This window comes from Alosa pseudoharengus, unplaced genomic scaffold (assembly GCF_046254945.1).
Source record: "Alosa pseudoharengus isolate Yale_2024_CS ecotype anadromous, Long Island Sound unplaced genomic scaffold, YU_APseudo_1.1 YU_APseudo_1.1_scf_2, whole genome shotgun sequence".
In the NCBI taxonomy this organism is placed as follows: domain Eukaryota; kingdom Metazoa; phylum Chordata; class Actinopteri; order Clupeiformes; family Clupeidae; genus Alosa; species Alosa pseudoharengus.
This window is the reverse complement of record NW_027468663.1, coordinates 13,403,874-13,430,346: the sequence shown is the minus strand read 5'-3', so window position 1 is coordinate 13,430,346 and position 26,473 is coordinate 13,403,874. Positions and strand designations below refer to the sequence as shown.

Here is a 26,473-nt window from a genome sequence, read left to right as displayed (position 1 = left end):
TAGCCTCTATACAGCTATACGGCTTTAATAGGACCTTGGCCTACAGAGAGCCATCCTTGCTAACGTGAAGTACAGGTTGACGCGGGTTAATCAGCTCTCTTTGCTCTAATGCCCAGCTAACAGTCTGCCTGGGCCACCTCGTTGCTGCAGGCATCATGACCGCATTGCAGGCTGGGAGAGGGCTTGGCACCCCTCAATTATACTCACTGCTAGAAACTGGTACAGCATGATACATGTTGTGTGCAGAGGCTAGTATTTGTTCTGGAAGGCAAGGCACTGACCTATGTGTCTAGACTTTCCACCTATGTTCCATGTACTGGTAGCGCTCAAAGCTGGTTGTAGTTATTGCTGCTGCTCTTGCGTGTTGGTCTTAAAGCATGTGGCCAAGTACAGGCAATTTCTCTTTTCGAAGTGTAACCAGGCAAAGGTCTCTTTTAAATAGCCTAGAAAGATAAAAAAAAAGCGTTTTTCTTGAACACAGAGCCAAACCTCCTCTCGGAATGGCGAGGTGCAGTGTCTCCGAAGCCAAGCCAGTGATTTTTCACCTGGCCAAGGCTGATTTGTGTGTCCCCAGCCATCACTGGAAGTGAGGAATTCACCATCATTACGCAGTCTGCCATCCCAAGGTGAGGAGCGCAGGCATTTAGACAGCCCCTGCGGCCCCTCTCCCAGCCCCACGCTCTCTGTGCAATCACCCTACCATACATGCAGCCTGGTTCCGGCACACCCACTTTCTTTAAAGAAAAGCCAAGCGATTGAAAGCATGTGTACGTTTGCCAGAGACCTACTGCTATTTGGATGCATTGAACCTATATACACACACACAGTTTGAGTTTGTTTGTGCCCCTGCCTTTTCTTCTCTCTTATTTTGTGTAGACCGGGTCTTTGCGTTGTTAAGGTGGCATCCCTCTTCTAGTCAAATTAGTGGAGGGAGTGTTGGTTTACTCAAGCCACTCTGGGATCATCAGCATTTTGTATACAGAGATCTTATCCCTCAGTGAAAGCAGTGTGGGTTTTTTGTCATGTGATGGGGGCACAAAAAGCCTTGATGGGAGCTCTCTGGCATGGGCTGAATAGCTTTTCTGCCTTCAACATGTCACAGCACGGAGGGAAAAAAAACACTCGTCAGAGTGTCAATTTGAAATATGTTGAGACATTTAAGGGGATCAGCGAAAACATTCCTGAGCTTTCAGTGGATTGTTTTGCCATGTGCCTATCAGATAGAGAGAGAAGAGAGATAGAGAGAGATGTCGTCCATCTCCCATCTGTTGGAGAGCCGCATGCTTCCAAAAAAAACGGTTTGCCCTGTCCCATGCCAGAAGTGCTGTGGGCGTCAAACGTGGGGTTTGTGTGATTGATGGAAGTCCTTCATGGAGCTTGAAAAGTAAGCCAGATTGGATCTCTGGGTTATGGGAGTTGAAGGGCTCAAGTGACGAGAAGCTTAGCCTCTGGTGCCCCAGCCACTCGTAACGTGCCTCGCACCCCCCCCCCCCCCAGGCCAAGGGTCACTGGCCTCCCCATTTACTTTTCATAGCAGAGAAATCACGCACATGACACATGGTGAGTAAGCGTAGATGTTAGCACCACGAGCATCAATAGGCTTGCCTCTCTGTCCTAGTGTTAGTGACTTAAAACCTTGAACAGGTGTCAGACAGTGATGGGGTGCACTTTGGAGATTAGTTCATTTTTTTAGGTTAATCCCCCGACCCCCCCCCCCCCCCCCCCAACTCTTCGCACCATTTCCACACCAATATGGTTTCAACAAGTGTCTTGGATTCAGAACAAGATGAAGCTTCTAAGCATGTCAAAAGACAATGTGTGCAACCATGCTGCAGCCTATGTTGTTTGTATTTCTCTGTTAAGATCACTATCTTCTGTTAAGGTCGCTGAACACATTTCAGGAATGCCAGATCAAAGGGTGAACACAGATGAGTGACGAGAACTATGCGGACTGATAGGAAATGCGGACATTAAACAAACTTGTCAAGCAAATGTCAACCCTGAGCTCTCGCCAGCATACTGACATTTTGTGAACCTTCGCCTCGGTGCAGTGCTTAACGCATTCGCACTAAGCTGCGGCTTATTCTAACAAAAGGAGATGTGTCCTTACCGTTTGCTTGGCTAATCCAGCCTTATCTTTATGTCGCTGTATCGGGTTGACCTCAAGACAAGTGCCAGTCCAATAAGTCCCTCATCATGAGGCAAAGGATGAGATGGGCACACACACACCATACACACACTTTCTGTCTCTGTCTCTCCGCCCCCACGGCTCTCTGCACCTTCTACATCTGGGGGCAGCCGGGAAAGCTCCTCCAGCGCTGTGGTGCGTGCCGTCCGAACGTGCGTCTCTGCCGATGCTCCAAACGGACTCCTCCCTAGAGGTCCCTCATGGCGCTGCGGACTTTTCCAGAATCATGAAATCACCGCTGGCTCACATCCTCCCTGAAGATGGGTGTTTGTAGTTTCTTCATACTTTTCAGCGTGTGTGTGTGTGTGTGTGTGTGTGTGTGTGTGTGTGTGTGTGTGTGTGTGTGTGTGTGTGTGTGGAGTTGGTGTTTGAAGGTTGGGGCGGTGAGCGCCTTCCAACAAGTCCTTGACACTTCAAATTCTCTGCTTGGCCAACGCTTAATGTTTTGGTTTGTTGAAATCCCTTCTGTATACACTGGTGTTCCTGTCCCTCCACTTGCCCCCGTTTGCTGAGGGTATTCCACTCAGCCGGGAAAGGCAGACCTAGAACATAAATTGTAGAATTCAAACAGGGGATGGGAACACTATCCATGTGCACTTCAACACATCCAAGCCAACACCATCTACAAAAACAAAACTAAGTTATGTTGCAGATCTTTTTTCCGAGTAGTTCTCTGTGTCCACATTCTTTTGTTCAAGAATCTATATGTATCTCTCCTATGTAAAGACTAAATGTATCAGACTTATGTATGTGTGTCAAAGCCACGGACTACCAATCAATTTAGACATGGAGAACAAAAGTTAGACAGCAGCTTAACAGCTTTTCCACATGCAATTCAAAAGGCATTATATTAGACAAGACAGACAATCCTCAAGATGCACATCTTTGACACAAATCTAACATTAAACTTCCAAAACTATGATCGACTACAATTTCCATGTAATGCTTTATAGTACCTATTACAGATGATTCTATCTATCTGATTCTTCTGAGTCCTTTTGCTAGTGACTTACCTTTTGGGCTTGTGTGAGGATGGTCAGGGCAGACAGACTGTCCGGATTGAAAGTGTCCTGTTCATGTGGCGGGGTGAAGCCTTTTAGAGGATCAGAGGAGGGTACAGGCTGAGAAGTGCATCCGTGTGCCTGTGTGTGTGTGTGTCTCCGTGTGTCCGGGTGTGAGACAGAGAGCCAATGGGAGCTCTATGGGTGTTCTCAGTGTCTGTCTCTCCCTCTTTCTCTCCCTCTTTCTCTCTCTCTCCCTCTCTCTCTTTCTTTCTCTCCCTCTCTCTCTCTCTCTCTCTCTCTCTCTCGCTCTCTCTGTTCGCTGGCTGTGGCTCCTCCTCAGTGGTGTGCATTGAGGAGCAGCAGGCTCGGATTACCACTGACTGCTAATCTGGCCGCTGTGGGCCCTGGCAGACTCAGCGGGGCTGCGCAATGCCTATGTGACCTGTGTCCTGCCAGTGGGCTCCCTTGGGCTCCCAGGGGCCACCCATGCCGTGGCCCCCAGTACGGCCACAGGAGGCAGTATTTCAGACAGATTTGCCTACCTGACGTGTGGGTTAACCAGTAACATTAGTGCCCATCAGTAGGGCTGGGACGGTAACCGCATTACCGCAATACCGCGGTCACGTGACCCCTACCGCAGGTCTGAGCTCGTCACAGTCATCACCGCAAAAAAAAAAAAAAAAAAACTGTGAAACATTTGGGTGATTCGACTTCGACGTTTTCAACCATGACATATGCACAATTCCGGTTTGAAAACGTAGCAGAATCTCAGAGTTATGCAGTCAGCTTAGACGTCTGCAGGTGGCTAGCCTAGGCTACATGAAGTTGAATCCCACTATAATTGGCCTACACATGTGTACGCGTACTGTAGGCCTATGTAATGTCATGATGTGTAATGTGATGAACCATCTTATGACATTGATACTCAGAGAACCACAGTTATGTTAAGTAGGCTAACCCTCCGTTTTCACAACAAAACTTCAAACCGTATCATCAAAAAAAATGAAGCAAATCCAACCTTTCGCGTTTGTGTTGGGGAGCGCGATGTTCCAACATTCCATTTGTTTACTATGCGAGAGTAGTAGCCTAGAAATCTAGACGCGCCCCTAGCGACAGCAAATTACATTTGCTGCCAGGGCTAGTCTAGCAACTCTCCGTTGGCTTGTGAGCTCCAGAAATCGAAACTCAATCAGGCCAATGAAATCGTGTATAGAGTCGTTAGGTGGGCTTAACATAATGATTGATGGCAGAGTTGCAACGGTTTGGCTTGAATTCCCTGCTACTTGAAAACAAATAAGATGGATGTTGCTGTTGGCGAACAGTGTGACACGAGTTAAGCTTTTATTAAGTTGGCAAACGTTTGAACTAGCCAACTAGCTCCGCTGGTGGGAAACGCATGGGACTCATAGCGCTGCCGCTGTCCTATTGCGTGCAGAGGGAATTTGAAAGACAACTGATTATCCCGCCCCTTGGACTGAGCACTGCGAACGGTGAGTGCCCAGACCCTACATTTTAATGTGGGTCTGGCTCGTCAGGCTACGAGAGTAGGGGAGAACGGGCACAATCGTAACACTTTTCAATTCTCTCCGTTCAAACTCGATTTACATAAAGCTGCAGTGAAAGCTGTGAAATTTGGCCAGAAAGGAGTCATGTTTACATGTTTAGTTCATGAAAGAATTACAAAATATGTTCTAGTTTGTTAAGAATTTAACTTAACAGCGACATGTAGGTCGAGCCTAGCCTCAGACCTACTTTTGTTACAACCTGACGCAGCCATTAAAACGTGCGGTAGCCTACCGTTGTAACATTAGCATAAGTGTCAAGACTGTAACAGTTCTTAAATCATGATAGCCTTGTTGATAAACTGCTTATTTCTTTCATGTCTGAAGCCTTAGATCTAGTGGTCTTTGAAGTTGCTGCAGCTGCCAAAAGTTGAATTGGCTGTGATGGCTGATGGCGGCACAAAATTCATAATCCATAATCCATTTTTTTTTTTTTTGGGGGGGGGTATACCGCAAAACCGCGGTAATTTCTTGCTTACCGACCGCGGTAAGAAAACATCCATACCGTCCCAGCCCTACCCATCAGCATGTGAATTATTCTAGTCTTCACTATACTGGGGCACTTTTTTATGATGCTTGTGTAGCAACCATGATAAATAGATGACCACATGGCTATTGGTGCCTCCACTGCAAGCAAATTCATTCAGGGACTATAATATGTGACCTATGTAGTCACTGGAGACATTCACAATTCTGGTGTGTATGTTTTAAAGGTAAAATCGTAAAATGTAAATGTAAATCAGGTTTCTAGGCCAAGTATACTTGCGTATGTAAAGAATTTGGTCTCTGCATTTATCGCATCCAAGAATTAGGTTGTGCAGTGACCATGATGACTGCTAGAGAGAGAGAGAGAGAGAGAGAAAGAGTTCAAAATTATTCTCTCTCTCTACCAAAGCTCATCTTTGGATAATGACTCTTTTGGGAAACACGCCTTAGAACAAGTCCTGGACACAGGCAGCATGGAGGTCATTTTTAGACGCCTGTTCTAATTGCTGCCATTTAAAAAGAAAGTGAGAGGCGTGGGATGGAGGCTTTTGGGGAAGACAAGGACAAGGGATTGTGAGTGCAAGGGAACCTGAGTTCACAAGTAAGCGTGCAGCCCCGTGAGGTCGGCGAAAGCTTTACCTGAGAGTGTTCTCGCTGTGCTAGAAACATGGCCTGACCTGGTTGTGAGGTCTGCCCACTGGCTTGACATTCCGTGTAATCAGGAATTTGCCTGAGCGTCCTCTTTCTTCTTTGATGGCTTGTCCCCAAGCACACTTTATTGGGATAACGTTTCGGCCCGCCTGGATGGATGTTCTGGTCCAAGGGAAAGGGAAAATGATTCCCTCGTAATTTAAAATACTATGATGGAAACCATCTCGAAGTAAAACATCACAGCGGCCGTTCAGAGTTAAAAGCAGAAGTGGATTTGCCAGTCTGAGTCACAGATTCACGACTCGGCTTCCAAAAACAAGCTGCCGTCTTTTACTGTCAGTTTGTTTTTCCCTGCATGTGTGGGATCCACACGAGAAAATAGAGAGCAGATGGAAGCTTTTGGGAAAGTCTCCAGTTCTCTAATCTGAAGGATAAATAAATACCTGACTGCTGAGAAAGAGAAAGACAGAGAAAGAGAGCGAGAGAGAGGGCGAGACACTCAACACAGCACAGCAGGTCTGAGCTTTCCAGGTTTAGCACGCTGTCAACAGGGAATAGGATCGGGTTGGAGGGGCCTCTCCTCAATGTGCAGCAGCACCTTGGACTAGTTCAGGAGAGTCAGAATCCTTGCGGGCCGCAAATGTGTTATGGAACAAACGAGACATTCCATTCAGCCAAGACACTGCGCGAGACATGAACAAAAAGAGTGGTCTGGAAAAAGCAGCCAGCTGCTTATCAGAAAAGGATCAGACGGAATAAGTCTGATATAAATATAAAAACATACCACTCCACTCTGAGCAATCTGAGCTCTAAACCTCACAAATTCTTTAATAAATCCATCTTTTACAATGTAGCCTTTGGGCAACATACTGGACTTTTGCAAAAACTTTAAGTTTGGGTAGATTTGTCAATCAGTGTTAATCCGTAACACATTTTTACAATTACAGTTGAGTTTGAATAATATCTGACTTATCCAAGTATGGTACAGTGATTGCCCTTGATTGACGATTGTGGCATGTGATATTAAAACTCTTTTGTCAGCGTTTGTTGAATATTAAATTTGTGTGGTGAAATTAACACTGGTGTAAAAAGGACAGAGCCTTGTCCATTATTGAATGCATATGTCTCTGCCACCCTTTTCCCATCATAGGTCCAATGAGGGATGTGCTGAAATGATCCAGCTCAGTCGCTTCTTTGGGTTAGACCTGCAAGTGAGCGCATCTTTTGCTTGATAGATTTTAAGTGATATAACATATTGCTGAGCTTGGCTGTCTGTCAGATTGTTTATTGTATCATTATGTAATCTCTTGAATCATTTAGTCTTCCAGTGACCTTGGTCTGAAGACAGATTCTAATGTGTCAGCTATAAGTTGAATTCATCTGGGACTTGGACATCTAAGCAGTCCTTTTGTGATAAGTTACTCTGGCACCCTTCAATTTGCACAAGACATCTATTCACAAACTCTTATGACAACATGATCCAACATTTCATCTCCATGTCATTTTATGTCCATGATAACGTAAGTGTAAGTAGCAGAGGCACAGTACAATAACTTGTATATATTACTTCTGACCACCTCTCAGCATGGGCAGTTAAGTGAACACTTCTTTTAATGTGGTTTTAAAATATTTTTTCACATTTTCAGTTCTGTTTCTCTTAACTCTTCAACACTCTGAAATGGAGCTCTGAGGAACATCTTACATCCCCATTAAACAGCTTTTACACAGATTTGCAGGTCTCCTCTCTGAAAAGTTTCGTGTTGACAGGAGAGTGACCTTAGATTGGACCCTCTAGATATGCCTCATTCTATAGGTCTCTCAACTTTAAACATATACTGCAACCACAGACACACACACAGACAGACACACACATACACACTATTCAGCGCAGATTACTGCTCTAATTACTGTTTAGCAAAAGAAGAGAGCCAAAAGAGTCTCAGCCTAGACAGGATATTTAACACACTTGTTTTTTTACCCTCAGTGTAGCGTGAAAAGTGGTTGAGCTTAAAGTACATAAAGTAGTGCATTTTCATCAGCATTAGTCCTGGGTTGCAGGGCAAGGGAAGAAAGGCGAAGACTCTTTCACCCAAACAACAATTTCAATGCATGATTGAATGTTTTCAGAGTAGGGCTTCCTGTGAAAGGTCAGGTAAACAATTCCTATGAAAATTGTTTGCAAAACTGACGGTAGTCAAGCGAGAATGGGTGTGTCTTTATGAGTGTGCATTACTTCCTTACACATTCAGATAGAAGATAGAAAGTGTGCAAATGATGAAGGGATGATTGGTTAGATTTTATATTTATGTTAATGTTATGCAGCAGATGCTTTTGTCCAAAAATTTGTCCAAACAACATCAACAACAAATATATTATCATTGAACATCAGCAGAAGGCTATCCTGATGAAGAGAGTGGAAGTCTGTGATGGAGGGAATATATCACCTCTTGAAATCATGTGGAGTTCAGTCACTGCATGACTTGTGCAAATGATCAGAGCTTGTCTCAAAAAGAGCCAAAAACAACAGAGTGTTCATGGTAACATGAGCTAATTATTTATGTATCAGCATAACAAATGCTTACAGGATGTTTTTTCCTCAGATGATTGAAGGTTTACTACAAGAGCATTAGTTTATGATCTTGACATCTGAGGTTGTAAAATCCGGCCAAGACTTTAGTTGTTTTTATTGTCGGTATTGTCTATCCTCAATTGATTTGTTAGTAAGAAATACCTTTGAGATGTGTTGGTTTACTTTCCACCTTGCTGTCAGACGGTAGATGCATGGTTCGTCATGTTTTTGTTTTCATTCAGTGTCTGTAGGTTGGCCATTCTTTTAAAGTGAACAGGGGGTAGAAAAACCTCAGACTCACTCAACCGTCCACTCCTGACTCATGCAGTATATTGTTCTGTAATGTATACGTGTACATGCGAATGAACAGCAAGTTTGTGCAGCAACTCTCCTGTTGAAGATGGTTTACAGTTCAACAGAACACAGACCACAGTGTTCTTGCTGCTTCAAATTCCAACACACAGACAATAGTTGAGTGTAACATATGTTTCATGTATCCTATGAAGGCTTAAGCAAACAAGCCAGCGAGAAATGCCCTCAATCAAGGCTGTGGTCAAGGTTTATTTCTCTGGTGGAATTTATTTCTGCCATCGAAATATTTGTTTTCCTTTGGAAATCATGGACCTAATTATCGAGCCATCACAGTATGGAGCGAATCATTCTACGGCCGAAAACACGTGGGCAAACACACTCTGGAAATGTCTGGACTGGACGCAAATTGTTGAGGAAATCCTGCGGGTTCCTAAACACCCTGCCTTGGTATTTCTGCATTACAGCAGTCCTGGTAAATATGTTTGAATGGTTGGTGTTGGGCGACTGGGTGTGGTATTGTGTGAGTTGTATTTCAGGTTGGCTGCTTTCATTTTCTAAACGTATTAGGGACACCTGGCCTACAGGTGCAATATGCTAATACAAATTTACAATAACCCACTGTGTAGACCTAAACCTAAAGAACAGACTTAGTAAGAGCTATATAACTGTATTCTAAGAGCAAGCTGTTGTCCTCGCAGTACACTGGACAAAGACATTCTTCTTCAAGCCCATTCACAATACCATCTATAGCATCTTGGTCTTGATGTTAAGGATCCATTACATCAAGAGGTGAAAGCCCACATCCAACTCCTTCCAACTCTATTCACATAAATATACAAAGCCAACGCGAATGGCTTTAAGGTAAATTGGGTGACCCAGCCATTACAGATGTTCCATGGATGAGTAGGCGGGTCTGCAAAAAAAGCGAGTCTCAAATGTAAATATTTGTAGAGGCCCTCTGATTCACAGCTTCCTCGTCGACTCGCATGCATGGAAAACAGACGTCTGGAACTATGGGGCTTTTCATTTATCTCCAGCCAGATTGGGGACCCCATAGGACCTCACAAGTCATTTCAGATGAGGATGCACTAAGCAGGTTTCTTGAAACATTTTTGGCAAAATCTGTCATGTTCCATCTTGTTTGTATCATGCACAGGCACACACACACACACACAACATAAATCAAATGTTCCAACAGCGCCCTCCTTAGAAAAGTAAGAAGAGGTGCAGTTGAACAGGTGGAATACACCTATTTGAACAGATGGTTTTCTGAGGACCTAACAAATATTGTAGTCAAAAAATGAATGCCAAATAAATTAATCATTTTATTAGAGTCGGCTACACAGTCTCAGCAGAAACACTTGAGAGAGCACAGACAATGAACAGTCTTTGAATATCAATGATGATTTATAATTTCAACATGTTTATATGCACACTTTGCCAGGCAGTGCATATGTTACCTTTTTCTTCTTTTCCACTGATAAATGCCATATATTTGAACGTAGGGTTGAACCACACACAGTCAAGCAGCACACTGGAGAACCGGGTTTTAACACATGAACGGGGCAGAACAAGCACTCAGTCATGAGGTTCATTCACTATTAACATATCCCAACAGCTTGCAAGGGGTACATTGTATGGCGGACAGTATGGCGTTTGAATTTCAAAGGAAAACAACTTCAAGCTGAGAGCATCCGCTCATCTACATTTCAGTTATTCTCTGGCATGGCCTGTTCCCATGTAAAGCAAGGTGTTTTAACGCATCATGACCACTGATTTATCTCTTTCACCTTAAAAGGAAGGGGAAAAAATCCATCACAGATTCCTTTCACAGGGGCTGGGGGATCCCAAAATGATTCAGGAGAACCTGCACTGGGCAGGGGTGCTGGAACATGACAGACTTAGTAGATGTTTGAGATTTGGTGGGGGGGGGGGGGGGGGGGGGGGTCACAAGGTGTGTATGTGCACAGGTCATGCCTGCAGGAAGTCTCTTGAGCAGTTAATACCGCAGACATCAACCTCGCCTTTGACGACAGATATCAATCCCGCTCCGCTTTCTGTGTTTGATGACAGTGCACAGCTGGAGGTATGCTCAGGACCAGTGGGGCGGAGACTGGTAGACGCGTGCAGTACAGCCTCACCACAAAGTCAAGAGCTTCATAGTGAAAACTGATAGTGTTACCTACGCTGTCATTCATTGCTTGGATCCCCTCCCACCTGACTGAATGTCAGAAAGTTCATACCTCACAATAGACCAGTTGCAAGGGGCAGCTCTCACCGCAAACACTGTTCATGTCCCTTCCAAAATAGGAATTATGATTTTTAGATAGTGGAGTTCAAGAACAAGCTTATATCTGTGGTTCATTTATACATTAGATCATGTCAGAGGTTCTTTGTACAAAGAAAGCTTAATGTTGGTTATTTGATATATTAAAATCCATTCCAGGCTTGTCAATCTTAATACCACAATACTAAGATATTTTTTTTGTGCACCAATTCTTACTTTTTACAGTAAGCATTATTACTTATGAATAGATCTGTCAAGAAAGGGTCTCTTTATTACATGCTAGTAAGCTTATATCAACCCAATCAGGTGAGAAGACACTGCTCTCTCTGGAGCAAGTCTGAAAATGGTTGGCATAACATGGTTGGCATGGTAACATAGTCACTGAGTGAACAGCTGCTCCCCTTGCTTTGCATAGGCAGACATCACCCATCGAGAGTCAGATTGTGGACCCAGCAATATGAACAAAATGGCAGACACACAGACACCCTGGTGCCGTGATTGTCATGTACTTTAAAATGGCATTAGCGATCCACAATTGGATTTCCTGTTCTGGTCCCTCCAAGCGTTCTCAAATACACTGGCTCTGAATCGGTCAGTGCTGTCTTGCATTTGTGCTTGCGTATCTTAGGATAATGAACTTCTTACATGTCCTAGCAGTCGACTTCAGTCTCAGAATATCAGTTGGAGTCCGTGCAGCTCTCATCAGCACTCAGCATCAGCTGTCTCGACCTCCCTCCACACACCTCTCTAATTCTACTGTCTTCAATGTGAAGACACAGCATTAACTGGACCGTCCATCAGGAGACATTTATTTCATGAATTAAGACACCCCATTTGTATAATATGCATGGGGCTTACTCTGTAATAATGAATGAGCATGAGGTGTTGTTCAGCCACCTGTTCCCTTACCAAAGACAATCAGGTGGGAATAATATAGACTATATCAATGTTACCATGACATGCATGTATCTTGCACCCTGTCAGTGGTCGATGGTCATGTTTTGTATGTCAGAACTTGAGGGAAGACATAACTATTACTATTATTAGTGGTAGCTGTAGCATTACTAAGCTTTAACAGTACTGAGCAACTAGCCATGGGCCACATAACAGTTGGTTCAGGGAAAGACACATTTGTCATAGCTTAAAAAGTGGTCCCCCTTACACTGTGTTCACCAGTAGCTTACAAAGGGATACAATCATCGCACCAAGTGCTCCACCAGCATATACGCACAAACACAGAGAGTGACTTTAAGTCCTCTAATAAAACGTTATGTGTACGTTATGTCCAGTTGATTTGACACCACAAGGACAAAAGATGTTTTTCTTTAACGTGAAGGTGACTGAGACGTCCAACCCGCCATATTTGTCCTTGAAGTGGATCAGTCCTTGTTAGTCTCTCACTTCAAGCGGAAATGCTTCTACATTTCCACACTCTCTTGCTCAAAGCGGGGGCGTCCTTTCTAAGCTTCGCTCGAGAAATGCTCACCCTGTCTCTCACGCTAAAACAGCCCTCTGCCTTCAAGAAGTGCAGACCAAGAGCAAACCAGCCATTTTCAATAAAACAGCCTTCATCAGGACATCTTCAGCAACACTCCGCCAGATCTTGTTGGCTACTTGTTCAGAGGCTTGCTGCCTTTGGAGGCCTGTGTTGTGTCGTTTGGGCTGGCGGTGATGGCTCTGGCCGTGGTCAAGTCCTTTTTGGAAGTGTCCGGCTCCCACAGGAAGAACTCGTGCAGCAGGGTGTTGACGGTCTCTGGACACTCCATCATCACCATGTGGCTGCCTTCCTCGATGACTTTCAGGAAGGCAAACAGCAGGATCTGAAAAGAGGAAGTGAGGTTGCCACCAATGGACTTCACTAAGAGAAACTTTCCACCAGACAGTGACTAATATCAACAGGCACTCTATAAACAACTCACCCTAACCCAGTCAATCAGTTCACATTACTATACTTGAGCCATAATTAAAAAAGAATACTTTGCCAACTACAAATATTTGTTGTGTCATTATCAACCATTATTTCAATATGTTACAATGAGAACCACAACATGTAAAGATCATCTGGATCTGCAACTCTCGTCTCTCACCTCTGCCATACGCTGGTCCTCCTCCATGGGCACGAACTTGTCGTACATGCCGTGCACGAGCAGGATGGGCACGGTGAGCTCGGCGTGGTACACCTCGTCCCCCTCGGGCCAGTACTGCCCACTCATCATGGCGCGCAGCACAAACGGGGACACGTTGAAGGCATTGCCCTCCTTCAGGAGCTGCTTCTCTTTGGCACCCTGACGGGCGAAACCAGCCCTGGTGAGATGAAGAGAAAGGGGGTGAGCTCACCAAAATGCTGGGATATAGGTTAACCCAAATGTGATTTTGTTTGTTCTCAATTGCTTAGATGCACTTAATGAAAATATTTCTCAGAGATTTCACAGTTATCATGGAAAGACTCCAAGCTTGATTGGATTACCGGTGTTGAACAAATAGAAAGCATTTATTCACAGCTAATCGATATGCTTGCAAAATTATGAGCTTCTAATGTCACTGTGTGAAACTTTGTGTGCACAATTCTACAATCAGCAATCATTTGTTGTCCATAAGAGATACCATCTATTCTGTGTTGCTATATGCAAGCATGGATCTAAGGCACTTTTAGAGGCACTACTGTTTTGCCTTTTTTGGTTAAGAAGACTTAATAAGAAAAGTTGACAAGTCCAGGTGTTTACTGTAGGTCTATTTCAATTAAAAGTTGTAGTTCGATGTAGGAAATTTGTCTTGTCTAGGTGCTTACTGTAGATCTTACGTCAATGACAGAGAGAGGAATGAATACAATTTATTCTGATTGATCTGAAAATTTAGAAAGAAATAGCACAAACTGCTGAAACTTCTGATACTAAAGACTATGTTTTGCATTTTGTTGTCCAGTGTGTAATGGTTGAAAGCACACAGTGATTTGACTACAAGTTGTGTTGTTTGAAGGCATTTGCTTTTGCTGCATGTTTTAGATGTTTTGAGAGTGTTACGGTCTTTTGCAAGCAACATGTGTCATTTTGGCCAGAGTGCTTCTATTTAGACCTCTGTTAATTATTTTGAAAACGTGATGTCAGAGTTGACACAAGCAATCAAGAAAAACTGTAATCATTGGACTTTCTATTTCCATTTGCCAGGTTGATGAACTGTAGCCCAGTATACATGGGTCAGAGAAAGCGATACATTGGCTTTGAATTGCAATTTTTTAATAACTCTGTCATACCTTTATACAGTGAGGTAAATTCATCAACTTAAACACTGATTTGTATGTCAAGACTCAGAATTTTGGCTATTTACAATAATCAGTTTTGTATATATTTTATCAAGAGGTGTCTTAATTGCTCTACCATATGATGCATTAATCTAAAATCAAGATGATATTCTTGTACAGGGGTTGCATACGTAGGTTAACATAAATATAATCAACTGTAATCAATCAATAGTAGTAAGTTATTTTATATGTTTACATATATGTTTACATATTTTGATATGTGATAATGAAGTAGACACAAAGTAGTTCCTTTAGTTTAAAATAACAGCTTCAGACTCAATTTGATGCTAAACTCACTACCCTGAGACGGTTTTAGATGAACTGGGTACATCCCTAGCGCTTAATGGGTACCGAGCTCGTTGAAAACTGACAAAAAGGGAAATTCCCACATTGTGAATTTATTAATTAAGATTGATATATTGTATTATATAACATAAAATTCAGAATTAGATATTTTCATAACATATAATGCTTCATAACTTAATACTGTTTCTCCCTGACATTGCCCCGATGGCGTTCCCCTGCAGTGTGTGCTGAGTGCGGACCATGCGTGCCGGGCGTCTTACTTGAGGAAGCTCCAGGCCAGGCAGGGGGAGAGGCAGTGCAGCACGCAGGAGGGCAGCTGGAAGATGGAGCACAGGCTGGGCTCCAGCGCCGTGGGCCCCCCGCCGTTTATCATCACCACTTTGTGCACCTGCTCAGGGTACTCGTGTGCCAGAAACGTGCAGAAGGACACTCTGAGAGAGAGAGAGAGAGAGAGAGAGAGAGAGAGTGAGAGAGAGTTCATTATCGTTCACAGTACCTTTTTCTGTTCCCTTCACAGTACATGAACAGCCAATAAAGTGACTTTGGTGAGAGAGAGAGAGAGAGTGAGAGGGAGACAGAGAGGGGGGAAGAGAGAGACTGAGAGGAGGAGTAATTTGGAGCTAATAAATGAGGATTTACTGTACACACTGCATCAGATCAGTTGGCACAATTTTCAGCACATTTCACACCTCTGCATCTCTCTACTCTTAAGCTTTTAGCAGCGCTGCATGTGTTTAAGTGTCAGATTAAATCAGTGTCTTATACAAGAGATCAGGCCATTAACCTCAAGAATTAGTAACATTCTATGCAATGCCATTAAAAAGAAGATTGTAAAACTAAAATCGAATAGAAAAGATATTAGAGACTCTCTCATATTGATGCATGTGGGTTTTCTAAATCCTAAGCTGATAAAGAGTACAGTATTGCTTCAGTGAGGCAGTAGGAACTGCTGTGTAAGCAGCAACCATCATTCAGCTACAGCAAATGACAAACTGACACAGCAAATATGATTGCAGAGTAGATCTGCAGCCATACACTACCAACTGACCAATATGAGAGAAAAATGGACACTCTTGAGTTAGGAGTCACAGATGTAATATATGTAATTATAGAGATTAAAAGGACAAAGGTAAAACACTTTCCTCTCCTATAGCTGCAATGGTATACTGCCTGCAGGTTGAGAATGCTTGTTTTTGTGTCTTTAACCCATCACTTTCAGTTACTTTGGTTATGGTTATGGTATTTAGCAGACGCTTTTGTCCAAAGTGACATACAAATAACAACAATACAAACTTTAAACAGTTTAACAGTAAACAATTAAAAAAGTTGGTAAGACTACATTAAGAAGAATAGCAATAATAAACAACAATGCAAATTCAATCAATAGCCTAATGAAAATAAATAAATACTATAATATACAAACCATAACGCATAAGATAGGCTTAATTAACTAAGTGCATGTTGAACATATATGCCTTTAGAGCCCTCTTGAAAGACCTAAAATATTGTTTTAGCATATTGTCAGTCCATTACTCCATGCCCACTCACCCGTAGGAGTGCCCGATGAGGATGTTGCGCTTGCGTGCGTATCGCTTGAAGATGGCGCGCAAGTCCTCAGCCAGCGCGTAGAAGGTGTACGCGGCGGCGATTTGGGGCGCGGTGCTGGCGCCATGGCCGGCCAGGTCGGGGGCGATGACCTCGTAGCCGAGGCGCGAGAAGAAGTTCAGCTGGCTGCCCCAAATGTCCAGTGAGCCGCCCACGCCGTGCACAAAGAACAGCGCCACGTCGGCGTCCGTGCCCTTGCAGCTGGAGATCTTGCGCTCCGAGTCGATCATCACCGTGCGCTTGGGCTTTCTCCGCTTCCGGCGTGGAGGGGGTGCCGGCTTCTGTGGCCCGGCAGCGGCCGAGCCGTTTCCCGTGGACGTAGTAGGGGGCAGTGGCGCGGGTTTGGGGTCAGGGGTCGTGGCAGCAGTTGCGCTGTTGTAGTCGGCCAGCTCCACCTCCAGGGTGGTGCAGGGCTCCACATCTCCGTTCTGGCACTGCAGGATCTCTGAGTGCAGCACATCGCCCAGGTTCTCGATCACCAGCTGACCGTTGCGGTAGACGGTGATTTTGCGCTTGCAGTGGACTGTGCTTCCCCCCTCCTCCCCGCTCACCTCCTTCTCCTCCTCCTTCCCCGTCCCTGGCCCCTTCCCCTGGTCCTGACTCAGCTCAGTCTTCTGCTCCAGCTCCTGCTCTTGGTCCTGGTTTTGCTCCTGCTCCTGGATTGGCTCTGGGTCCGGTTTCGGCGGGCGCTCAGGGATGATGTGGCGAATGCGCAGCACCCGCCCGGGCTTCACCTCCACAAACTCAAAGCCGTCGGTGCACCCTGAGGACTCCACCGGCAGCACCACGCCGCTGCCCGTCTTGCCTGTCAGGCAGCACAAGATCCCATCTGTGATGCTGGTCAGCATGGTGCCTCACGTCCTGCAGACACACAGAAAGACTACTTTAACTCGCTCTCTCTCTCTCTCTCGTCTCCCACACACCACACAGATAATCATGCCAACAAATGTTGTTTACTAGTACTCTCTCTCTCTGCCTCTCTAACATTCCCTTTTTGTTTCTATAACAAGATAATGTTTCTATAACAAGATGGAATGTATCCTTGTATCATATAATATAGAATAGCATAAATCCTGTCACTAAAAACAATCTATAACATAGAAACGCAACAAGTAGGTGAAAACCAAAAATATTTTCCAGGAACCAGACATTAGTAACATATAACAGTTTTAAGAGTTTTACCAATCCTCTCAATGGAATAGTACTCACTCGGGGCTCAAAGATCCAAATTCAGCTCCCCGCATTCACCCACATAACATTCATACAGTACATCTGAATCACTGACTTAAACTGCAAGACAATACCCAGAGCTTGTGGCACTGACTGGCGATGTTGTCAAAAGGGCAGTGATTCACATTCTGACACATAGACATTCTATAATTAGACATGGCTCTTCTAACATGGCCTCCTTGGTATTAATAGCAATAGGTTAGCATTAGCACGTGACTGTCTCCACGTCTTCCATACCACTGAATACAATTATTACTCTTAAGCTGGTTTTCAATGGTGGCTAGCCTCCACCGGAAAGGGGTGTCCAATGTCCACCAATCCAAAACATCTAAATATAGGCAAGAGGAAGACCAATCAGCTACCTCCTAACCCAGCACTGAAGGAATTCAAGAGGAGATCCAAGAAGGCCTTGAATCTGATAAAAGAACACCAGAATGGGTCTAGACATTTTGAATGTCAGCCACAGCTCTGTAAATTACAGATTAAAACGGGCACTGCCTAATTTAGTAAGGCTTTAGACATCAGCAATATATTAAATAATTCCCCTGTATTTGTAGTGTTATTAGTTATATAACAACTTACATCTGACTTGCAAAACAAACAAAAAGTCTGGTTTTGCCTACAGCAGAGTCAGAGCTTTCTAGTCTAACAAAGCCGTTTGCCGCATGCCTATTTAAAACATGTGAATATGTTGTTACAAACTGACACTCTGGCATACAGACCCATTGTAATAACAGTATTTTCACAAACCCCTTCTTGGCTTATAAACACAGTGAATGATTACATTAAGAATAAATTGGTATGCTGTTTAAGTTCTCTCTCTCTATGAAACTTGGCATATCTTCCAAGCAGAATACAACAACATCCGGATTATTTCATCCTTCGTAGACGGTTTCATAATTCAGCTTAATCAAGCCTTGTCAGAAGTTATTCACATCAAACGCCGCATGCGGAGATGCAGCATTCTCACCGCGGCCCTCACAAAGCAACGCCATCAGGACTTCCTCAATTCCCAGTGCACATCCACCATTACACACACTTTATCCTAATGGCTACCAGACAGGCATCCTACAGCCTGCTGACCGCAGAAGCCTCTGTCTGCCACCACAGCAGCTCAGAGCCGTGGCTGCTAGGAGGACAAAAGCTACGGCCGAAGATATTGTGGCGGTGGGAAATATAAACACTCCCCGGCCCGTGACAGAGCACGGCAACAGCTGACACGCTCGCCCGCATCAGCACATCCTGTACAGTGCAGTGCAGTGGAGTGGGGAGTGGTAGTATAGTCCCACATGACATCTGGCGGGGGCTGAATGAAACTCGGCCCAGATCTGGCCCACATGCTTGCGGTTACTGTATTTGAGGCTCCAGAGACTAGCACTGCCGCTGCTGCTGCTGCTGCTGTTGTTGCTGCGAAGTGGGCTGTGCTGTAATGCAGGGGCGGGGAGACTGCAGCGAGAGGAGTGTGGGGGGAGAGACGTGAGAAGAGGGCCGGAGAGAAGGCGAGACGAGACGAGACGAGAGGAGAGGATAGCATGAGAGAATAACAGAGCAGACTGGATGAAGAGGAGATTAGTACAGCAGTAAGAATGAGAGTCAAGCTCAGCAACACCTACACAGACACCAGCCCCACTAGCCCCAGAAGCATCATCCTCTTCTGTCCTATACATAATTAACATGCTGGGGAAAGGTGGTTTTTACCCCTTCAATAATTCATTCTTAAAGATGCCTGTGAAATGACTCCTCCACATGTGTTTGTGTGTATTATTCTCATTGTGGCAAAAAGGAGATCGCCCATTGATGGGTCTGGATGGTGATCTGTCCTTTTCACTCGTCAAGGTTGAGTTAAGCTCTGATCCTTCAATGCCGAGTCATTCTCGAAGATTCCCTTCTGAGACACATCCCTGTAACAACGCAGAGAAAGAAAGCCCTTGCATGTGGTACTGTAATTGCCCGTGTTTATACCACTCTGGGTTTCCATGGTGATCTCGCATTCTCCTCTCGTTGGCTCTGCAGTCGGGCCGGGTGCAGGGTGCGTTGCAAGGAGCCAGGATCCATATTCATGAGGAGGTCTCAGTGTGGGAGTCATGATCGAGAGGCAGCTCCACGGGGGTCAGCGTATGCATCATGCTGTTCAGATCCCTGTTGGCAGTCAGAGGCACAGGGGAGCTACAGGGCCGGCTGCAGAGGCTACCTGCTGTGCAGACGCTGTCATGCCATGTTGTTAGTGAGTGACGCATTTGTGCCAACAAAGCTTCATAATACCACAAAATTGAAGCATTTACAGTACAGCATAGAGGCTGCACGGCTTTAAAAATGCTGTTACACATACCACTGACACTTGGGACATTATGCACAGTATATTGAGTGTATATTAACATTGTCTACACCCTGTATCTTTCCTCCAAGAGCTGCTAATGTCCGCAGCTAACGTCCTCGCATGTGTGAAAATTAGTTAAAGATAATTTTCATTCTGAAACACCTGCAGGCATCATGCACAGTACCCAAAAGTGGCCTCTGTGGCTACAAGTCTCCTAGGACCCAGCCCAGCCCAGACCAGGCCAGCCCAGCCCTGTCTGACCGACCCTGAGTGACTAAAGACTTGGCGAGAGCAAGACAGCTGATTATTCACAGGCGGGGCGGCGCCACACTGAAAGGGCTATGGCTGCTGGCACAGGGCCTCGGACGGACCCGGGAAGGCCGGCATCAGCACTCCAGTGCTGCGAATCAATAGTGTGGACAGCAGGGGCTGCCTAGAGAGCCTGGCAACCGGGCAGCAGGACTCCCTGACCCTCAAGTGCATTACGCAACACAGAAGCACGAGGGCCTGCTGTTCAATACAACTGCAGAGCAAAGCCAACCATACCTGGTATCCAATGAGAAATGAAACCCTATGTGGACATACTGAACTCAATCTTTACCATTAAAGCAGGCATAACTGTGGGGGGGGGGGGGGGTCGGAGGACAATGTTAACTTGACTGACAGCAAGTTCAATAGAAGACTCTGATGGCACTGTGGGTGGGGGAGCAGGAAGGTCAGGAGGGAGGGAGGTGTGTGTATGTGTGTGCAATCAATCTTGCAAATGGGATGACGGATTGCAGGATTGGCACGTTGGCCAGGTGCACAGCCCTGCACAGCATCTCAGTGAGAGAGTTAATTAAGAATAGAAATAGCACAGGGTTCAATGTGTGGAGGGGGCTCACTGGAGAGGGAAGCAACGGGGCCCTGTCTTGTCATCGGTAAGTGGCAAAACACACCGGGCTTCTAGAAACCTGTGACGCAGCACTGGGGCACAGCAGCAAGATAAAATGCAACACAGCAACCAAACAAAAAGTAAGCTACAGTATGCTAGCCATTCATCTGCACAGTGGACACGATGCTGTGTTGGGGGGTCATAGAATAACTGTTAACATAACATCTTGTAGAGATGTAGGAATATGCACAAGAACAAACATAATTTCTGCTGCTGTCTCGTCCATATGAATATAAAGGAGAGCTCCACTTGTATGAGTGCACCTTAACCTATACAATCTGCTGCCTAATTTAACCAAATGATATAATTCACTGCCACTGGCTTACGTTAAATTCAAAATATGTCCTAACACCAAAGAGTCAGCTTCACAGAGGGACTCGAATTGAACAAGAATATGTAGGTCAAACCATTTTGCATGAAGTGATTTGGCATGGACCAATTACATGTATGAGTCACTCACGATGACTCCAAATGGTATCAGTATTTTTTTGGTTAGCGTCAGATTGGGCCTGTGCATAATGGACATTTATTAGAACATGATGTACAGTAGGCTACATTAACCCACATATACCAGGCACGCTTATCTCCGCAGATGATGTTTGTGCACGCACGCTGCACATAATAGGGTGTGCATAATTAATGGAGCAGGCGCCAAAGACTCACAGACAGGCAGGTGCACAGAGGCACATACATGCATGAGTTCATGTTGTATATTAACCAGATACTTTTCGTTAAGGTCTATAACACTGACATACAGAATAGCAACTGCACAAGCAACCCAGCAACCCTGTACAATGTCGTTCCATCTCGCAGCACCGTTATTGATGCAGCGTTTTATGAATGACATACACGTAAATATGCACTTAAAAAGCATTAACTGAGCTATTAAGACTGTATTTGATTATAATAATTAATTATTCATCTGGATTCAATGACAAAATGTAGGCCTGTACATTTTTCACCCTCACCCATACAGCTTGCACACGTAACTGATGCACTACATGCATTGTGAATGTGCAAATTCTCTTACCTGTATTTTAGAGGATATTTGGATGCAGAGTGGGCAGCTCATGCGTTTAAGAAAAAAATCGCTGTGAAATAATCTGTTGCGTATTAAACTGATTGCCTATTATATTCAACGGGTTTTAACTGAATGCGCAACCAAAGATGAATACAATCACCAGCTGATAAAACGGATTAGATATACGTGTATGCCTGGGTTCTCAAGCCCAGGACATTCCGACATCTCCATGGCGATGACCGATAAGGATGCGCCAGAGTAGAGCATCCCTTGTAGCAGAGCTCACGGGCTGGTTTTCTGCCAACCTCTGTGTCCTTGTTTTCCTCAATCACAGCGCACTTCAGTCGGTTCCCTTCTCGGTTTGAGTGGCAGCGGGGTCAGCGAATTGCCGTCTACTACATCGCGTGTGTGAGCCAATTACTGAATACTCCCCTCCTGTTGCTAAGGTCTGGAAAAGGAAGTGAAGAATTCTGTAGAATTCCACTGTATGATCCAAAGAGTGTTACAAAACGAATCTATACACTCGACTCTATCAGTGTGTGTCTCATGTTCCCCTCACTGACAGTGCCACAACAACAAGAAAATTGGTAAAATGGAAAGGTTGGGCCACACTCAGAGAAGGGTAACAAAGTAAAACAGCTCTTGAGCCCAGTGTTTTGCATTGATAACAGAAAAAAACATGTAAAAAAGGGAAAGATCTACCACAATATCAAAAATCTCGCCTGAACACGGATACAAAGGCAAATTATTACCTAAATAATTCGGCTATCAAAACAAAAATAATTGTTTTGGCGAAGAAAACAATTTTACTTGTAGATGTTAATGCGGACAAGCCGAACTATCACTGGGGTGGGTTGGCACTTGGATTGTATTCAGAGGGTTCGCGTGTCACCCTGCATGGTGCATCTAGTCACGCCTCTGCTAACTGATCTTTTTTTTAAATGAATTTAAATAGTAGTAATGAAGCCACTGACTACTGATCACTATAAGCGCTTTCAGATATAACCTCCGGAGTACATGCGGAGGTTTGTCAAACGGAGGTCCTACCCTTCGGATGATTCAGATATGATGCTAACCTGCGGACCTAATACTGACCTTATACGGACGTATGTGTGAACGACATACACGCACATTACAGAATCTCCGTGTGGTTGTCGAGTGAGGGGTGGGGGCTTGTAGAGTTCACAAGCTGCGAGATATGACGCAGAATATATGCGGCCGCTGCCTGTCACAGCTGCTTTTTGTTTAAAAAGTGTAGCCTATGCATTATAGGCTAAAGAAGAGAAATCTATTGTGCGTAGGCTAATACTTGAAGTAGGATAGTCACGTAAGTGCGCACATACAGTATTTGTATGTGTGCTTCGAATAAACACATTTATCTGTTTTCAACATTATGTACCAGAATCTGGTTTGCGTTGGAGAGAGAGAGCATGCACACACTTTATGGTAGGCTACCAGCCAATTCAGTAGGCTAACTCAAGACTTCAAGGCCATCATACAACGTTTTTAAGCAACAAACAAAATACTAACATAACAGTGAAGTTTTTTCATGGTTTATTTCTCCCCTAGCATGATATGATTTGAATTTAGACAGCTACGCCATTTCAGCGCGGTGTATGAGTAGGCCTAAGAGCGAGAAGTTTTATAATGCCCTTGCCACTCCGACTCATCAATAAAAACTGTGCGCACACACACCAGACCACTTGACTTTACATCATTAAACTATTTCAGTATATTGCTTTTCTGATTGTCAAAACCACACCTAACTTATGGCGTCTCCACTCCACAGCAAAAGTGTCCTAACCACGTTACAGCTGTTTCTATCTGAGCGACTCCAATAGTGAAAGGATTTCAGTGTCATATTTCGGTGGCACTAGCTAAGCTGTCGTGGAACTCGAGATGACATGTCTACTCACCAACACGAAATTCTAATTGCAAAAGATGCATCCTACCTCATCTGTTGTACTGTAGTTATTCGAAATTGGGCTTTTCACAATCCAACGATATATCCAAAGTGCGAACTAGTTGGTGATGGTCTATGAAAACTGCCAGTAGGCTATGCATGCTACACGGAGTTCTGACAGGGCTGTGCATGGCCTAATAAGCAGGCAAGATATAACCCACGATCGCCATGGTTTCATTGTCAATTCGTGTTTGTGGTAATAATGACAGCAACAATAAAACCATCTGTATCTTACGATCTTCATCATTCTTGACAGATCACCAGCCTCCTCTGGATGGTCATATGCATAGCCTATAGCCTACCTTTAGTTTTCATTTAGATTTTAAACACGAATCTACTGTCTTTACTGCCGGGAGAGAAAAATATCCTGTATTCTTTTCTGTAGCCTAATTCTGCCTAAGGCTATCAATGAACAGAAAACCGTGTTGGCTAACAGTTTATTAAATACTCCTGTTATTGTCGTCAACGACGTCGCTGTAGGCTACTGCCTTTTCAGCGCCTTCTGCTTATGATGATTCAGTCTTTTGAATTTGTTTGGCCTTGCCATGCAGTTGTAGGCTACAACGTGCCATTCCCTTCATGTGTTCTATCAAAATGTTGTATGCCCTCATGGACAGTAGCTCCGTGATGTCTGCATCTTTCCAGGTCGGGGATTTTCTGGACAGCACTATGCCACTCCATCATAACATTAAGTCAGATCTAACCACATGGACGCACGAAAGAAACGTCACCAACACGCCCTCTCACTAGGTGTGATTTTAACCGCATGTTCTACTTCTCGTTCAGACACAGCACATTTACATAATGTCCGGAGGAAATACTAGGGGGGGAGTAGTATAAACACCGGGTGAATTCGGACTTCCATATGACCGGTTATGTCGTTCAGATATACGGCCCCACCGTTTAACATCGGCAGAACCTCCGGTCTTACACGTATGTCTGAAAGCGCTTAAGCTTAAGCTTAAGGTTCTGCCGATGTTAAACGGTACACCGCGCTGAAATGGCGTAGCTGTCTAAATTCAAATCATATCATGCTAGGGGAGAAATAAACCATGAAAAAACTTCACTGTTATGTTAGTATTTTGTTTGTTGCTTAAAAACGTTGTATGATGGCCTTGAAGTCTTGAGTTAGCCTACTGAATTGGCTGGTAGCCTACCATAAAGTGTGTGCATGCTCTCTCTCTCCAACGCAAACCAGATTCTGGTACATAATGTTGAAAACAGATAAATGTGTTTATTCGAAGCACACATACAAATACTGTATGTGCGCACTTACGTGACTATCCTACTTCAAGTATTAGCCTACGCACAATAGATTTTTCTTCTTTAGCCTATAATGCATAGGCTACACTTTTTAAACAAAAAGCAGCTGTGACAGGCAGCGGCCGCATATATTCTGCGCCATATCTCGCAGCTTGTGAACTCTACAAGCCCCCACCCCTCACTCGACAACCACACGGAGATTCTGTAATGTGCGTGTATGTCGTTCACACATACGTCCGTATAAGGTCAGTATTAGGTCCGCAGGTTAGCATCATATCTGAATCATCCGAAGGGTAGGACCTCCTTTTGACAAACCTCCGCATGTACTCCGGAGGTTATATCTGAAAGCGCTTTATGTGACCAGGGTAAAGATGCCTTCATGGAAAAAATTGTCACAAAGATTGTTGCTTGTAAGGTATCATGGTTGCCTGGAATAGAGAGCCTTGTGACATTTTATTAATTCAACCGCACACAAATTCATACAAGTGGTCCAAGACCAAAGACTCACTGGCAACCAAGCACTGACTGAGACAAATTAAAAAGTTCAGTCAAATGGAAAGGTTAATAAATGTCATGACATGGCCCTAGACACTGTTGCTTTGCCACTGGAGAGAGAAGAGAGAGACAACACTGTCCTCTCGCTACCAACCAAGAAATATCAGCAGTTGAATTTTTCATCACATGATTTATACACTGTAACACTTTTCGATATAGACTAGTATGTCTTATTAACATTAAACTACTGATTGGTTCTTCATTTACATAGTATTGTTAAGATATTTACATCTCAAATTCACTGTACATTTTCTCATTAAACTTTCTCATCACCACTTTATATCATATCATTCTCATAACCACTTCATTTCTCATAACTCATTTCTTACTCATAAATGTATAACTTTCTTACTGTTTCTTTCTCTTGAATGCAGTCTCTCATTCTCTCGCTCATTTACACACTCACCGATAAAAAAACAGCTTATCAAGAGATCTTGTGGCATCCAAAGTTAAACCAAACTAAGGGCCCGTCCACACTGAGACGCTTTTTAGGTTAAACGCAGAGGTTTGGCTTCGTCTTGGCCGAGCGTCCAAACGAATCCTGTAAACGCACTGCCCGAAACCGCACTTTTCTGAAACCTGGTCCCAGAGTGGAGAAATCTGAAACCGTAGCCCGTTTGAATTCGTTTAGACAGCGAAACCGCACATCCTGCTTGCGTATCGATGATGTCATCGCCACACCTCAGCTGCCCTGGACTTGCACTTATAGTATTGCCTAACAATACTAGTTTTCATGCATGACATTACCTACGATTACACTCCATAAGATAAATATCACAACTGGTGCTGCGCAGTGCCGATAGCTTATGACTTGGTGGACTGAACACTGTTTTTTCCCCAGTGTTTTTTAATGCATTCTAGCTACTGTCAGTGATGCGAGAGAACTTAAGTTATTAGGAAAGTGCGGTGTAAGTTTAGGCTA

At 44.3% G+C, this 26,473-nt stretch overlaps 1 protein-coding gene across 1 annotated transcript; it reads right to left on the bottom strand.

Annotated features, from left to right (window-relative positions):
- Positions 1 to 11,120: 11,120 nt before the first annotated feature.
- abhd8a (abhydrolase domain containing 8a) lies at positions 11,121 to 17,173 on the bottom strand. Its single transcript, XM_076293786.1, has 4 exons — positions 16,212 to 17,173; positions 14,924 to 15,094; positions 13,147 to 13,363; positions 11,121 to 12,879 (listed from the first exon to the last, which is right to left on the bottom strand). Exons 1-4 carry the CDS (start codon positions 17,114 to 17,116, stop codon positions 12,670 to 12,672), a joined length of 1,503 nt encoding a protein of 500 aa, XP_076149901.1. The 5' UTR covers positions 17,117 to 17,173; the 3' UTR covers positions 11,121 to 12,669.
- Between the last annotated feature and the right edge of the window lie 9,300 nt (positions 17,174 to 26,473).